Source organism: Delphinapterus leucas, chromosome 4, assembly GCF_059928025.1.
Source record: "Delphinapterus leucas isolate spDelLeu-1000000601 "Yukka" chromosome 4, BTC_Dleu_Yukka2, whole genome shotgun sequence".
NCBI classification, from domain to species: Eukaryota; Metazoa; Chordata; class Mammalia; order Artiodactyla; family Monodontidae; genus Delphinapterus; species Delphinapterus leucas.
This window is the reverse complement of record NC_143132.1, coordinates 81,371,208-81,386,500: the sequence shown is the minus strand read 5'-3', so window position 1 is coordinate 81,386,500 and position 15,293 is coordinate 81,371,208. Positions and strand designations below refer to the sequence as shown.

At 44.2% G+C, this 15,293-nt stretch overlaps 1 protein-coding gene across 1 annotated transcript in view; it reads right to left on the bottom strand.

Annotated features, from left to right (window-relative positions):
• Positions 1-15,293, bottom strand: part of ETV5 (ETS variant transcription factor 5) — a 56,379-nt gene that overhangs the window by 40,684 nt on the left and 402 nt on the right. The window contains exons 2-5 of the mRNA XM_022570269.2: positions 12,132-12,250; positions 11,909-11,996; positions 11,729-11,776; positions 11,585-11,635 (exon numbers count right to left, since the gene is read on the bottom strand). Coding sequence (XP_022425977.1) covers positions 11,585-11,635; positions 11,729-11,776; positions 11,909-11,996; positions 12,132-12,176 — 232 coding nt within the window. The 5' untranslated portion in view covers positions 12,177-12,250. The remainder of the gene's footprint in view (positions 1-11,584; positions 11,636-11,728; positions 11,777-11,908; positions 11,997-12,131; positions 12,251-15,293) is intronic.

Below are 15,293 nucleotides of genomic sequence, written 5' to 3'. Positions count from 1 at the left end.
TAAAAAAATTTTTAAAAGGTGGTATGGAGACTGTTTCCAGAGAGACCCCTCTCAATGCACAAATGGAGTGGCAGACAAACTGTTAGCAGGGACATGAGAAGATCACTTCAGAATTCTGAAAATGGAAACCAAGAGGTCTTGAATACAAGAGTTTAGAAATTAAAGGGAGGAAAAGGAGCTTAAAAAAAAACTGGCCCAACTTTGAAAAGGTATAAATAGCATTAGTAGAGAGTGGTATCTGAAACTTCTGAGAGGTCACCTGCAAAGGCAGTGGAATTTCTCCCAGGAGACAGGAATTAGAGTTATTGATAGAATGTCTCCCACCTGGGTTGTAAATTAGACAACAGAATTGATACCATGAACAAGTTAAAACCATGAGGCCATGCTCTGTAGGCCTCTCTTCCATTTTGTTTACCTAGGATGACCCTAAATCTCTGTTATGGACTCGAGCTGACAAGAGCAACATGGGTCTAGGTTGTGCCCCAGATCAAGTATTGGGCTTGTAGAATGCTGCTTTCTCAGGGGGGAAAGGCTGGCTGTATGTGAGATTGGTGCTTCGATGACAAGAAGCTGCAGTGTTCACACTGGCTCTGGAAAGTGAAATGTTGCTAAATTTTGTTTGGATGGGCCTGGTGTTATGGTATTTTATGCTCTTACTGCTCCCTGGAATGTGGAATATATGACACCAGATAGATTCAACAATGGAGAAATCCAGCTCCGAAGAAGCCAAAGCTCCAGCTTAAGGGGGCCCGAGGTTGTAGCTTTCTTTAGACGCCCAAACAAAGCCCTTCTGGCTAGGGTAAAAGCAGGAAGAGATGAAAATGGTGGTTTTACACTTAAAAAAGGGATTTAAATTTCTCTGTGGAAAAGAGGGACTGACTGGACAAGGGGGTTATACTTTATAGGAAAGGGCTTTATTGGGGGCATTCTTACACTGCTGGGGCCTTATATGAACTAGAATGTTTATATTATCTAGTAACTTCATAGAATGGGGAGGGGAGGTGGGTGATTTGGAGGTTTGCTTCTGCTAGGCCCAGCTCCATGGTATCATCCCACAAAAAGTTTCCTCCCTCCCCTGCCCCCTCTTCCACTGCCTCTTCCAGCAATGGCAGCCACTGGTGGCACAACCAGGACACGGTATCTCAAAATCAAATCACCAGCTGAAATACTATTGGGCAGAAGATGAAAAACTAAATTTTGCCCATGGAAATCAGTTTGGCAGGTCACTGTATAATGTACACTTGCAAGCCAAAAGGTAGAACAGTACCACCCAGGCTGACCACTCAAAATGTGGGCGGCACTCTAGCCTCCAGGGGGTGCTCCAGGCTTCCCCTACCTCTTTACCCTGCCTCCAGAGAGGAGAAAACGTGACCCGAGACAAGGGTGATGACCAGGTCCTAAAGCGCAGACAGAGCGAGGATAGCTTTGGCTAGGAAGAGAAGTGGTCCTCAAGGCCATCTATTTGCCTCTTCTGCAACAAGGGGCTGGAAAGGCTGGGCAGGTGCTGGGAAGAGGTCAGGGTGATGGGCCTATACACAGGGAGGGCTTAGGGGCCAAAGAGTCCTCAAGGGGGACCTATGGCCCAGTGGCAAGTTTGCCAGGGTAAAGAGGTTGGCTGGTCATGTCCTTGGTCATCAACTAGGAAGAACAGTTGCTAAATGGAATTTATAGGACATTGGCCTTAGCCTTTCTTCACCTCTACCGGTACTAACAATAATGACAGGCGATTTTTTTTAAGGGCCTCTATTCTAAGTCTGGCTAAAATAGAAGGAAAAAGATTCTTTGTATTAATGCTTTCTTTCTCCTCCCAAAAGAAGTGGTCATGTTAGTAAGAGGAACCCACCTTGGCTGAATGTACTAAATCAGGAATGTCCTGACTCAGAGGGGAACTGCAGGTCAGAAAGAGGGCCTATCACGGAACAGCTGCCTCTCATTGAAACTGCATCTTTCAAACAGTCATTTCTAAATAGAAACCTGGTTTCTCAAATAAGGAAGATAATTTAATGCCAATGGTAGTAGAGAGGTTTTGGGGGTTTTTTTTTTTGACCCAGATGAACTAGTTTCAGATTTACTTCAAGTTCACACTCTCTCCACACTTTAGTATTATTCTTGAAACAGCTTGGATTTGTGCAGTTCATTTTCTTTCAGGGACTCATTCATCCTAACAATTTAGGATTGTTATTTTAGAATTCCAAAAATGGAAACCCAGAGGCCTTGAATATAAGAGTTAGAAATGAAAGGGAGAAAAAGGAGCTTAGAAAAGATCTGGCCCAACTCTGACTGAGGTAGGGCCTGTGTATTATAATATGGGGCTCTGCCATGAAAATATTTTATACAGAATGAATATTTCTAATTGCATCAGTGTCACATCCCAAAACTCTAGGCCACAGAGAAACTAATATGATAGACAACTTATTTGCTTAACTTTTACCATTGAGAGAGAGGCCTAAATAGGGCCCTGTTCTCCCAACTCGGGTTCGGTTAGAGGTGAAAGGCTGGCTCCCCCCACTGTGGGCTTTCCGTCAGCCACAGCAAATTCTACCACGAAGGGCTGCTCACAGCGGAACACACCATCAGGAAAGGGGGAAACGGCGCATTCCTCCTGAATGGAAAAAAATGCAAGACCAAACCTTACACCCCTTCTATAATTTATTCCCAGTTTATTTGATTTTCATCTAAACTGGCATTAAAGCATCAAGAATATTTGAAGTGGGATTTAATCACGGTGGAAAATTTTACCTTCAAGTTTAAAGTTCATCTTAAAAGTCTGACGGGAGAAAACTCAAACCCTAGAGAAATAGGCTTCTTGTAGGAGAGAACCATTCCCTTCTATTGATAACCCCAACGTTCCTAAGAGCAGAAACGCACCAAGTGTGTCAAGGGTACCTAAACTGTGACTTGTCCCCTCACACATACAGTTTTACTGGAGAACAGCATTAGCCACACAAAGTCTAGATGCAGCCTGGGTAGACCTGGCTAGTGTATGTGTTTGAGAGAGGAATCAGAAAATGAGAAATAGCCCTAGCTAGTATTTTTCTATCTATCACTAAGGTCATCCCAGGGGCTTTCAGAACTCACATTACAAACTTACTTCCCTACAGGCTGGAGGCTGGCGTTGGGGCCTGCTGAGCAACAGGGCGGGGAGGGAACAGAACAGAGAGCCGTGGTGTGCAAAACACACTCCCCAAGTGTCGGCTGCGCACAGAGCACCATGCTACTGCTCAGGCAGACGTGAAGAAACACATGACAGGGGTTCTCTGCTTTTGGACACACTTAGAGCCTAAGAGAAACTGTTTGCTTCTTGTTTCGACAGGAATGGAAATTGGAAAGCAGGGACCTTGTTTAATATGTCAAAATACAGAATACATTAAAGCCCTACGCTGCTGTTTTCTCTTTATTCCCCAAGAAATAAGATCCCAGGCTGGTGGGGAAGGAAAGGAAAGAGAACAAAGCTGAGGAGAAGCAGAAATGTTCTGACTCTGCTGAGGTACCCTCAGCACAGTGACATTATCCCTACTGAATTATTCTCTATTAAAATTCAGATTAGGAAACTTGGGGTAGGACTTCCAGGATCTGATCTTTACTGTGCGCAGCCAAGTAGAAGAGACATCCCCCCTCTTCTATTCTACCTTTTCTATGGGAAAAGTATAAAAGACCCTCGTTAAGTGCCCTTTCAGGCAATTACAAAGCATTTCCAGGCACTCAGCTGAGAAGTGTTTATGTAAGCCAAGTCCTCCTCAGCCCCTCTGGAGAAGCACGAGTACCAGCATCCTCTTACACAACCCATATCTAGGGTTACCTCCTGAGAGGTTTCAAACTCTCTCACAAAAGGACAATCTGCCCAGGCCTGTTATTTTTTAATAGGGAAGGGAAGACACTCTTGCAAGACCAATTTACAGCAAAGGAAACATTACAGGAAAAAAAAAAATCCTTACAGCAAAAGCACAAATGCAAACAGCCTTGTTAGGTGGTGAGGATGACGAGCAGGGACTAAGAAGAACTCTTAATTTAAAACCCTGAGGAAATGGCACCGGATCATTACTATTTTGTTTTTTTAACGGATTGTCCTTTTTATGCTTATCATACGGCCCTGGTCTAGCCCACACAGCCCTTTGAGGTGGGGAAGGAGGGGGGGGTATGTCTGTGAGCTGTTAGCCAAGAGGCTGGAAGATGATTAGGGTGGGCGATACTGAGGCAAGTGTACCCCTAGAACCTGGCCTAGTTTGGGGGTGAGGAGGCCACTCTGGTGTTGGGGCTCCTCAGAGGCTGGGTTCTTTCTGGTTCTTCCTGGGATGTTGAGGAGAAAAGGCATTTGATGAGTACCCCATGGGAGGGTTGCTGCCATAGTGAGGCTCCCCCAGAGCTGAGGACCAGTCTGGGAAGGGTCATTTTAAAATGACAGGTATCTGACCACAGTGGGAAATTAAACGGGATAGAGAAGGCCAAGGAGTCGAGAAATTACAGCTAGGCCCCTCCCATGTTAAAATGTTAAGTAAAAGTGCTATAGCAGAAAAACACCCATTCTTCAGGCCTGGAGTAAAGACTGGAGTAGAAGAGCTGGCAGGACTCTTCAGTGGGGAGATAAAGCCACAGCCCCACGGGAACCAAGAGATAAAAGGGTAATATCCTCAGATCAAGTCTCAACACCTCTCTCTCCAGGGAAGCTAAACCACCCTCTCCTATTATCACTCCCTTTAGACAGCTACAATCTAAAATGGGAGACAAAGCAAGGGGGGGGGGCGGGCCCATGGGTCAGTAGCAGCCCTTTGCCTAAGCCCAGGCCCCCCAGCCTGGCAGTTGGAGGGTTAAAGTCAGCACTTAAAAGAAAACTCAAACCCCATTAAGCCCAGGCTTGGAGAACAGGGAGCAACAGGGAAGCCAAAGGAAACTAATTTTGGAGGTTCTCCAAACTGCCAATCACCAGCATATTTCTAACAGTCCCAGTGTTGTTTGAGTTGGTTGTTTTTCCACAGCCTGCACAATGGGGTCTGGTTATTCATTGAAAAAGTCTGCAAGGGAGCCCGGCCCTCCATTCACAACCAATTTGGAATGCTCCATTCAGGCCGGGGTGGGGGTGGGGGGGACTCAGCCGCTCAGCTCGCTGGGGCCGACGGGGCAGAGACCAGCTGTCGCCGCAGGGACGCCTGCTCGCCCAGCGCGCTGTGTTTATGTAAGAAATTCAGACCCTGCAGGCGTGCTCTGCACTCCCTAAGATTCAGATGGCCAAGACGCTGGCTGAAATCCGCAAGGGTGTGCAAGTCAGCTCCAAGTGAGGTCGGCAAGTGCCCTCTGGCAAAAGAAATCTGTCTTGTGCGGCCCACTTCAGACTCTGACTGTAGCTACCAGCTGAGAGAAACTGACTTCAGCGGTATTTCTCCTGCCCTCAGGGACGAACTGGTTTGCATTAGAGGACAGCTCCCTATGGAAGCCAGCCTTTCCAGACTCCTTGCTTTTCCATTCATTGCCAATAGCTGTATCGGGAGCCACCTGGCTTCCTCCCCAAGGGAATGGGTCTCTGGAGACACCCACTACTAGATTCTGGCTGCAGAGGGGGAGGGGTCGAGCTACCTATTATGAACAGTTTCACAGTTCCTTTTCCTGGCTTTGCATCCGGCCTGAAAAGTTTATAATACCCACCGGGCATGCTCAGGAGACATCAAAAGAGAAGGGCAGGAGATCTGGGGGCGGGGGTGGGAGTGAAATCTACTCCAAGGACAACGCAAAGTACAAGGCTAAAAATTGGTTGGGTTTCTATTCTTCTCAGGCCTTCAATATCACCCTAAGGGAGATCTTATGAAGCCAGTGTGACAACTAGACTTTATTTCAAGGAAGAATATACTACTTTAGGAAAGATAAATTTTAGCACATGGGTTTTCCTTCTTTTTCGAAACATACTGGACTATTTTCAAATGTCTTATGTGGACCTCTTCTCACTGCCTGCCCCCTGCCCCCATTCCCACAGCCAGTGAACTCAGATAGTGACCGGAAGCACTTCTCTGCATCTTTGTAACTACAGGCTCTCCATTCAATGCCTGGAGTGCTCTGCAGATCAGGCTCAAAACTCCTGGCCTTTTAACAGTTAGACCTTATCCTGCTCCCTGGAATCTTCACCCTTGGCTGCAACTTTCCTCTAGATGTTTCTTTCTGTTAGGCAGGGGAGCCTCCTTCATGAGGGGGCTCTAACATCTGAGTTGCTAACATCTGTCATTTACCTGCCAAGCCCAAAGGTGTGCTTACCTTGTGATTACACACACACACACACACACACCCCTGTGCGGGCATCCACCCACTGACACTCGGGGCTTAGTGTCTTGTCTCTCCTTTATTTTAAGCTGAGCCTCTTAGAGGGATGGGACAATGATAGAAACTGACGACCAAAGCCTCTGTTAAATGAGCTTGATGAGTTCACAAAATGAATTTTTAAAAAAGAAACCTAATCCGGTACTGGCATCAACATGCCTGGCACTTGTCCAAGAGCTGGGAGCTGCAACATGACAAGACTCTGAGCTCCCTGGATTCCAAGCGGAGAAGCACTGTGTGCCAGGGCACAGATGGGGCCCAAGCTGCCTCAAGGGCAGCTAGAGGGGGCTGTCAGCCTCTGGGCCCGGATGTGCTTTACCACCATGAAAACTGCAGAAACACGTGGAGGGAAGAGTCTCTGGGTAGAGAATTACACACCCCACCTACCCCACCAGGTCATATTTTTTTCTAGGATTGAAATTAAAACAATGATACTACTCGATGGTTGAAATGGTAGATAGTACAAATCCTCAGCTTTACCAGTCTACCCATGTCTTCATCTTATAAAGCCGAAGAATGCTGAAAAACAAGGGCTAGACTGTAATTTCTTGATTGATGCCAGGATTTTGTTACCTCTGGAATCTACAAAAGTGATCTGCCCAGTACCCGGCAGACGCAGATGTAATTCCCCATTCCAAGTCTTCTGCGCCAAACACAAATGATTGGAAAGGATACTGGGTTTTATTAGAGGACTGAGAGCAGAGAGACATAGAAGAGGAAGAGAAAAAAAATCTATTGTTTTTAATAAGCCTAACTGAATTAAAGTCAGATGAAAAGAGATTTCGTGTAAACATATGGCTCTGTTTGATAAATGGGAACACTAGGTCTTGGGTCCTTAGGAGTCCAGCATCTTAGGGATCTTGGAGGCTATCAAAACAGGAAGGATTTCAAATCATTTAGTCCCTTCTCAGTGGTAAGGTGGTGAGTGGGATAGCTAACAAAGGCTTTGAAAAGTTTGTAAAACTTGGAGTCAAATAACCTCCAGTTTTCATCCTCTTGCTTTAGCACGCTTGTTTCTTCTCCCTACCTTCAGAGCTACCGGCTCTGGATAAGGATAAAATGATAGTCTTGATTCCCTCAAGCCTCTTATTTTTAAAGTGCCTACTGTTTTCTCTCTTACCTTCTATAACAAAAAGACTTTAGGATGCTCCTTTCATATAGAAATGGCCCAAGGACACAGAGCAAGTAAATGTACAGTTTTGCTACATCATGTCTTGGGCCAAAATCATGTGCCCTCTCCCAAAGGAAAGCACTCCCTCTACCATATCAACCGCCTATGCAGTAAACAAACAAACAAAAAAACCAGATGAATATCATATAGAAACAGGATTAAGATCAATGTATTTTAGGCTCAAGGGCTGCCATAACAGTTAATCCTATTTCCCCAGTCATCTATTGCAATGTATTTATGAAATGTCGATTTTTATCAGTTAATTAGACAGTCCTTAGGAAATTACCCTTACTTCCTCCAGTCGGTCCATTCTTTTTGAAGCACAGATCTAAAAAGAACACTTCCAGGGTAAAATAAGGTCATTCAGATTTTAAAACAATTCTTCAAATTATATTTGGTACAGAGACCATCTTTTAAAATAAGATTTTACCACACCTTCTCCCCAGCATAAAATATTTTAGTTATTCAAAATGCCGACAGATAAAACAGTCTCAATTCAAACAAATGAGTGAGATTTTTAAAAATCAGAACTGAAATCTGCATTTAAAAAAACCCATTTATATATGCTAAAATCTAGTAATTACCCTAAGGTGCCCACCCCTGCCCCAAATCTAAGCACTTTGAGTTCCATTCTTATCCATGGTTTTGATTTGCAGCTAATTCTGTGAAAATGTGTAGTAAAAATGTGTAGTACACATCTATCTGCTGACCCAGATTCTGTGGTTTGGTAGTTCTGTGTGTTAAGGCACATGTAGCTACACACACATTTATAATATACAGGATATATATTCGTAGTTTTATCTGTATACACACTAATGTCTTCTAGAAAACATGTCTGTTTCGTAATTTTTCCGTTTTATAACTTCTCTTTCTTCCAAATCCTACATGAAAAAACTCAAAGCACCAAGATATTGAATTGGTTTCTTGGGATTGTAGAATGAAGCGAACTGTGGGTTAGATTGGGCAGCCAGCACTCTCCCAGGCCTTCTTGAGGGCCAGCTCCAGGTATCTGGAATAATGAGGGAGAGCCCTGAGCAGCCCTGAGCGTGACAGTGCTCCCTGGCTCTGCAGCTTTGTGAGAGCTTCTTCAAGGATATGATTTTATACATTTTCCCCCCTCATTTCACTTAACCCCTCCCACTTGCCCCCAATCACTAGTCAGTCTCCCCAGCTATCCGGACCTTGTCATAAGTAAAATGAAAGGGTTAGGCGAGACCCTTTAGTAAAATGAAAGGGTTAGGCAAGACCATCTCTACAAGGGACCTCTAGCTCAAACAATCTGGGATCTTCAGGATTATTCATCAGGATCAAGGGACGATGGACAGCATTGGCAGAACCCCTATGTCTATAGGTTAAACCTTCTATTCCCTTGAATGTGACCTTTAGGAGTTTCCAGGTGGGGGATACTTTACTAATGTCTGAATTTGTGATGTAAGGGGAAATCTATACAACCAGAAGTAGGCTGGGCATTTCTATAAGACTTATAAGAACAGTGGTTTCATTTCTTTAAATCACACTTATAGATGGATGCCTATGGATAGGAACCCAAATCTAGAAAATTTACAAAATATAATCTCTTTAGAAGTTGAGCTTACAGTGTTTATCAAAAAAAGGTAAGCCATAATCTTCAAACCTGACGTTCTAAAATAAAACGTTGCCCACATTACTTGGTATTTCTTTTTCTCTCTCTCACACACACAAAAACTCTCACACATACAAGATGGAAAATTAAATCACCAGCAACAGGAAAGGTCGACTACTACTTGTGGCAGGCCACAGAAGAATATTTGAAGACACAAACGTTTCTGCTACCCTAAGGAAGAGGTTTGCTTTACCTAGCAAGTGTGAGTTTGGTTTATAGTTCATTGATCGGGTGATTCAAACCAGTTCATAAGATTTCATTAAATTTAAATGAGCTTCTCCCCCTCCCCTGGAACAATCATGGGCTCTTCCAGAAGGTGACTGGAGTGGAAGCTGATCCTCAGCAGGAGGTTGTGAGATGCACTCACAGAGAGTCTGCCCAGCCCTGGGCTCTGCCAGCTCCCATGAGTCCACACTGCCTGTCTCAACTGCAGTCAAAGCAGTTACACATGTAACAGCAAGGATAAATGGCTCAAGGATACACCTCCCCACATTTGTGTTCCTGCCTAACCTCTATTTGAATCTATCCTTCTTGAAGCTCCACCTCCAGAAATAAGAGTCAGAGAGGGGGAAAGAATTATTAAGAGACTTTTTGAGGCTACTCAACCATCTGCTTTATCCTTAAAAGACAGAAAAGCTCAACCTTAAGAAGTTAAAGCAAAAAGCAAACAAAGTAAGAAACACATCACACTTGGTAAGCAGAAACATCTCCCAAAGCAGCTCCATTTTAGGTATGGCACTTTAATTAAAGAAGTTAGCACATTCTATTTGCTGAGCAGGAATTATTTCTAAGGAGCCAAAACACATTTATTGATTCCTTCACTTTAGCTTCTTCCTGCAGATAAATATCTCTCCAAATATAAATCCTGTTTGCTAACATCTTTCTCTAAAGAACATACCTTTGATTCAGCACATGAAATCAACCTGAATGCAGTCATCTCACCTTCCTTTTAACTCTTTTGGGTTACAGAGAAACAAGTGTCATAAAAGCATTACCTCTGCCAAGAAAGCCACCTCCCAGACTGCAGTTTATGCTGCTCTGAGCAAGAACCGGAAAGGCTGGGCCAAATTGTCAGCACGGAACAAAGTAGGATTACAAATCCTGTCTTTTATCTTGCAAACACAAACACACACACACACACACACACACACACAATTTAGGTTATCTTTATTTAGTCTTTTAGTGGCAAGCTTCGCAATCACTTGAAAGCAATCAGAGGGCAATAATTAACAGGCATTTACTCTCCTATCGAAAGCATTCACAGCAAGCTGTGACAAAGCTAAGGTAACCATGCATCTGTGGGTTACAGTTTGTTCCCTTTCAAAGTTTCCCAGCACTGTACCTTGAATACGAGGCCTATCATTAAAGATTAGCTGGTACCTCTGGTCTTTCATTTATTGATTTAGAACACCCAACTTTTACTTTCACCAAAAGATATGCTCTCTCCCCGTGGCATTTTACACACACACACACACACACACACGAGATAAAACAAAGCTGGGAAGAATGTGTTGGTGCAAAATGAGAAATCGAATCCTTGCCTGGCTCAGGTGCTTGCTATTATAAACTATGACTAAGACACAAATTTCTCTATGATGCAACTCTCAAGAGAGGCAGCATTTTTCTCCAGGCCTCTCTTAAACCTGCTCATTCGCCAGTAACTAATGCTCTCTAGAGCTGCCCTGTGCTGCTCAAATTTCATCAGCCAGCTTTGTCCTTGATAGCGCTTCCTGGACCATAAAATCTCCCAGACCTGTTGAGGACAGCCCCAAAAGACCAGTGTAATGCGAACTGTGCCTGTGCCAGCACCAAGAGCCGCCTTTTGAGCTCCCACTGCATTTGTTATCTCAGTGATATGAGCACTTAAAGACCATTTTAAGAAAGTTTTTACTCTTCTCTGAATGATAAAGTCCTGACAACTACATGAAAAATAAGTGTAAATCAGGTCACTCTGTGACCACCTTTTGTCAACTTTGAACTAGAAACAAAATTGACATGTTTGGTGAAGCAACAATTAACTGGAATCTTCCATTAACTATTTTCTGCACCTTTAAAAGAAAAAAAAAGTCAGGCTCATGATTTGCATCAAGGATTTAATTTATAAAACAAACCCCAAAAAACCACTGTAAAAGGATGACTGATTTATGGATGCTTGGTCCAACAACTTATATATTTCAATTAATTAATCATTTGGATCTTGAAGCCTTGCAAAATTCTTAGGCAAAAAGACATTTTAAGATAAAATCATGTTCAGTAAATCTCACCTGCAATACAGTAAAAGCACTTTAGAAATAATTTCCATAAGGAATGAAACAAATTCGGAGGGGGATTAACTTTGAATTATTAAAAGAAACCAAACACATTCCACTGTCCAAATATGCTGGCTACAACTGGAAAGAGTATTCTAGACTTGGATGATCCAAGACCAAAAAATTTTAGAACACATGTGCCACCACCAGAAAGGTACTTACAGTTATCAGACTGAAAATCTGGGACAAACTGTTCGTCATCAGGAACTTGTGCTGGAAAAGAGATTTTTATTTTAGACCTTTAAGTTTTATTAAAAAGCACAGTAAAATGTTTTATGTGGAAAATAGGACAGCCAAGAAACTTGCCTTCAGCTAACCAAGCCTCTTGAAGTTGACTGAGATCCTGAAACAACTCTGGAATTTAAAACAGAAGACACCAGAATGAGGAGAATTCTTCTGCTAGGGAGAAGAGGGAAGAGCTGGCTGCATGCAGCTTTTGCAGGGAGCCATGTGAACAAGCCACAACAGAGGGGAAAGCTTCACTACCTTCAGAATCATGAGCCAGATCTGTGTCCAAAAACTTCCTCTTTCTGTCAATCACAGGCCGCCCTCTACTCTCCTCTGACCGAGATTTCTGAAAGAGGCCAACAGACAGTGAAGACTCAAGTGTAATAAAGGGGTCCAAAGGGGGTTGTGCCATAAACCAATAAGGAGAAGACTCATGTTCGAAGAGGGAAGACAAAACAAACCAAAAGCCACATAAACTTACCCCTGGGACCATAAAAGGGACTTGTTGATCATAAAAACCATCCATGGTGCTTCCAATGTCTCTAATGTCAGTTTGGAAGGTCTCAGCATTGAGTAATTTCTGGGGGGAAAGGGGTCCTCCTGTAATACGAATTTGGGAGATTTTAACCGAGAGGGGGGAAGAAAGAGAAATGAAGTAATTTTATATTGCTTGTCCTTTTAGGGCCTGTACAAAATCACTACCTTTCTCTGAAGTAATTAAAGCCCACTTCAAGGTGTAAGCTTTACAGACTAACGCTGGGCTTGATTAAGGGCATCAAAGATTCATGGTGTACTTAGTGCCAAATCCATTCACCTAGTCAGTCTTTTAATCTTTTTCTCTCTCTTTTTATTTAATCATTAAAATTATAGGTACTACCTGTCCCCTACCAAAAAAAAAAAAAGACCTTATTTTCATTAAAAAGGGCGATTTCAAGATTCTCTCCATAAGAATATTCCCCAGGGCGTTTGTAGTGTTAGGGTTTTTTTTTTAGACATAATTTAATTTTTGACAGTACAGTGACAGGAAGGAGAAAAACTGGGTTTAAGCATTCCAAATTATTTGCAATTAAGAATCTGACATACATACTGTTTCTAAAAGTATTTTGTAGGTCAGTGGTAAAACACTAAAAATAGTTCCAGGAATACAACGATCAGTGGTATACCTAACTTCACACACAGCTTTTTATTAAAACTTAAACCTTCTGTCCAAACAGCTGGAGTGTCTGTAAATGTCACCGACTCCGTGGCAACTTACAGAGATGTCTGTGATATCTCCAACTTCTTAAAGAATAAAGTAGCTATGAAAAGTAACGCATAAAGTTAACTGAATTCCACTGTACATATTTTAAATGCATCTCTACCACAGATCTTTAAAAAGCATTAAAAGCAAAAGATCCATGGAAAGAAAAATGAGTTTATTATAATGAAATCATTTTTTCTCAAATATGACCAAAAAATAAAATTAAACTTGTTTCAGCACTGTCAAGTGTTGGGGCTAGGAAGGGAGGTTGGGGGTCAGAATGGAGAGGAGGAACTTTTTCTAATTTGAGAGGTATAAACTAACAATTTTAGGAAAGTGCCATTTTCCCGAACACTGTTTTATTCTTCAAACAAAAACGCAGTTAAGTCAACAAAATGGGGGAAACATTCATTTCACTCATCCCAGCTCTAAGCAATGTGAAACACTTCAGGATAAATCTTTTCTTTAACTTGTATACAAATTTTAGATAGGGAACTTTTTCTCAGTGGGCAATTCCATCCAATTTGTTTTTCACACTGTGTGAAACATATCCAATTTTTGTAAGTTAGCAGGATACGAGGAAACCCTTCACGGCCAGCCTCCTCTCAGCACTTTGGTCCAAGTAATAAGATATTTTCCAAGTCAAAGAGAAAGAGGGAGAGGGACAAAACTGCACACTTCATAACTTCCTAGAAAAACACTTCGGCTAGCCTGCCTGCGTGCCTTCCAAACAGCGCTAAAACGTTCAGAATAAAGCTTCTTTCCCATGTCACCAAACGGTAAACAAAATCTGAGGCGCATCAGCAGTGAGCTGAGGGGCAAGAAAATGAGTTCTCTGCAGCCTTCAAAAATCTGTCAGATAAAATAAATCGTGGCCTTAGAAATTCTGTAAATGTCTATCGGGAGAAGGGGACAACGGGTAGGAGATCGGAGGGGGAGATATTTTCAGAGTCTCATGATGAAATACGTTGCAAAAATACTTCACCATGAAAAGCAAAAATACCTTTAAAAAAATTAAATGAAAGAAAGGGGCGAACCCAAAAGAGGGATCAAGGATCTTTAACGCAGCTCTCAAAGTTCAAGGGCTAGAAAAATCGTGTTCAAAGTGTAATTTTTTTTAAAGCCTGAAGGGAAGGCTCGAGTTCATCCAGGAGTTTAAACCACTTCCTTTGTGCCCCCCCCCCTTCCCGGGGCCCCCAGGAAAAACTTTAACACAGCGCAGCGGCGCGATCGAGGCCCCTCCCCCGCGGCGCGCAGCGGGCCCGGTTTTATGAATGAGAGAGAGCCGCGGCCGCCACATCAGGTAAAGGCTGTAACTGGATCCCTCTCACTGGGCCCCATTCACAAAACAAGACACACTTCCACCCAATTCCCAGCCTTCTCCATTCAAGAAAACTCCTTCAGATGCGCCCCCGCCCCCACTCCCAAAGCTCGCCCAGCCTCCGACGCAGGCCCCTCACCCCAGCGTCCTAGGAAGAAAGCTCAATGCTTCATTCACAAAAAGGGAAAGAAAAAAAAGCCGCAGGGAGCGGCGAGCCAACGAAAGAAACCCACTTCATTCATAAAGTCACCCACATTCATAAAAACGAGCTGCGGCGCCAGGCGCTACCAACCACCTCCAATCGGCCCCCCCCCAAAAAAACACCCTTCCAAACATCTCTCTTTGGCACCCCTCCACAATCAGGATTTCGGCTCCCCCAGAGGTCCCCTCCCCTCTGAAAATGCGGTCAGATCCCAAATCCAGCGCGAGGCTCCAGCATCTCTCCATCCCCCGCCCTCCGCACCCATTTTTTTTCTTTTCCACCATCCCCAGGCCTCGGTTCTGATGCTCTCCTATTTCTCGAGAATCGCCATGCAGCCTGACGCCCTCAGTCTGCTGGAGGTGGGAGTGGGGGGATTGGGTGTCCGCTTTCCACATCCTGAAACTTGCAAGGCCTTCATAAGTTCCTGGCCGACCCCCAACCCCGGAGGCTGCACATGCCTATGTCACTTAACCCCTCCAGGTGCTGGGGTGGGGGTGCATCACTCTCAAACATTCCCCCTACGCTGCTTCAGCCCCCTCCTCCCCACTGCAAAGATCTGCCGAGTGCCTCTTCTCGCGAGCCTCCAAGTCCCCTCGGGGCTCTCAGGTCTCCAGAGACTAAAGCCCGCAACTCCCCGCCCCTCCATCTCCACCCGGGAGCCTCCGCACCTCGCGCTCCCGCTCGCCTCCCCCGCGACGTGCGGAAACCCGCTCTCCGCTAGCTCCGGAACCGTTAGCCGCCCCCGCCCGACGCCTCCCAGGAACCGAACCGGACCTGGCCGCGGGAGGAGGGGGTGGTCAGCCTCGGGAGGGAAGGGGACCCAACCCCAATAGAAAGTGCACCCAGACTCTGAGGATTCTGAATCAGCCAGTGAACTCTC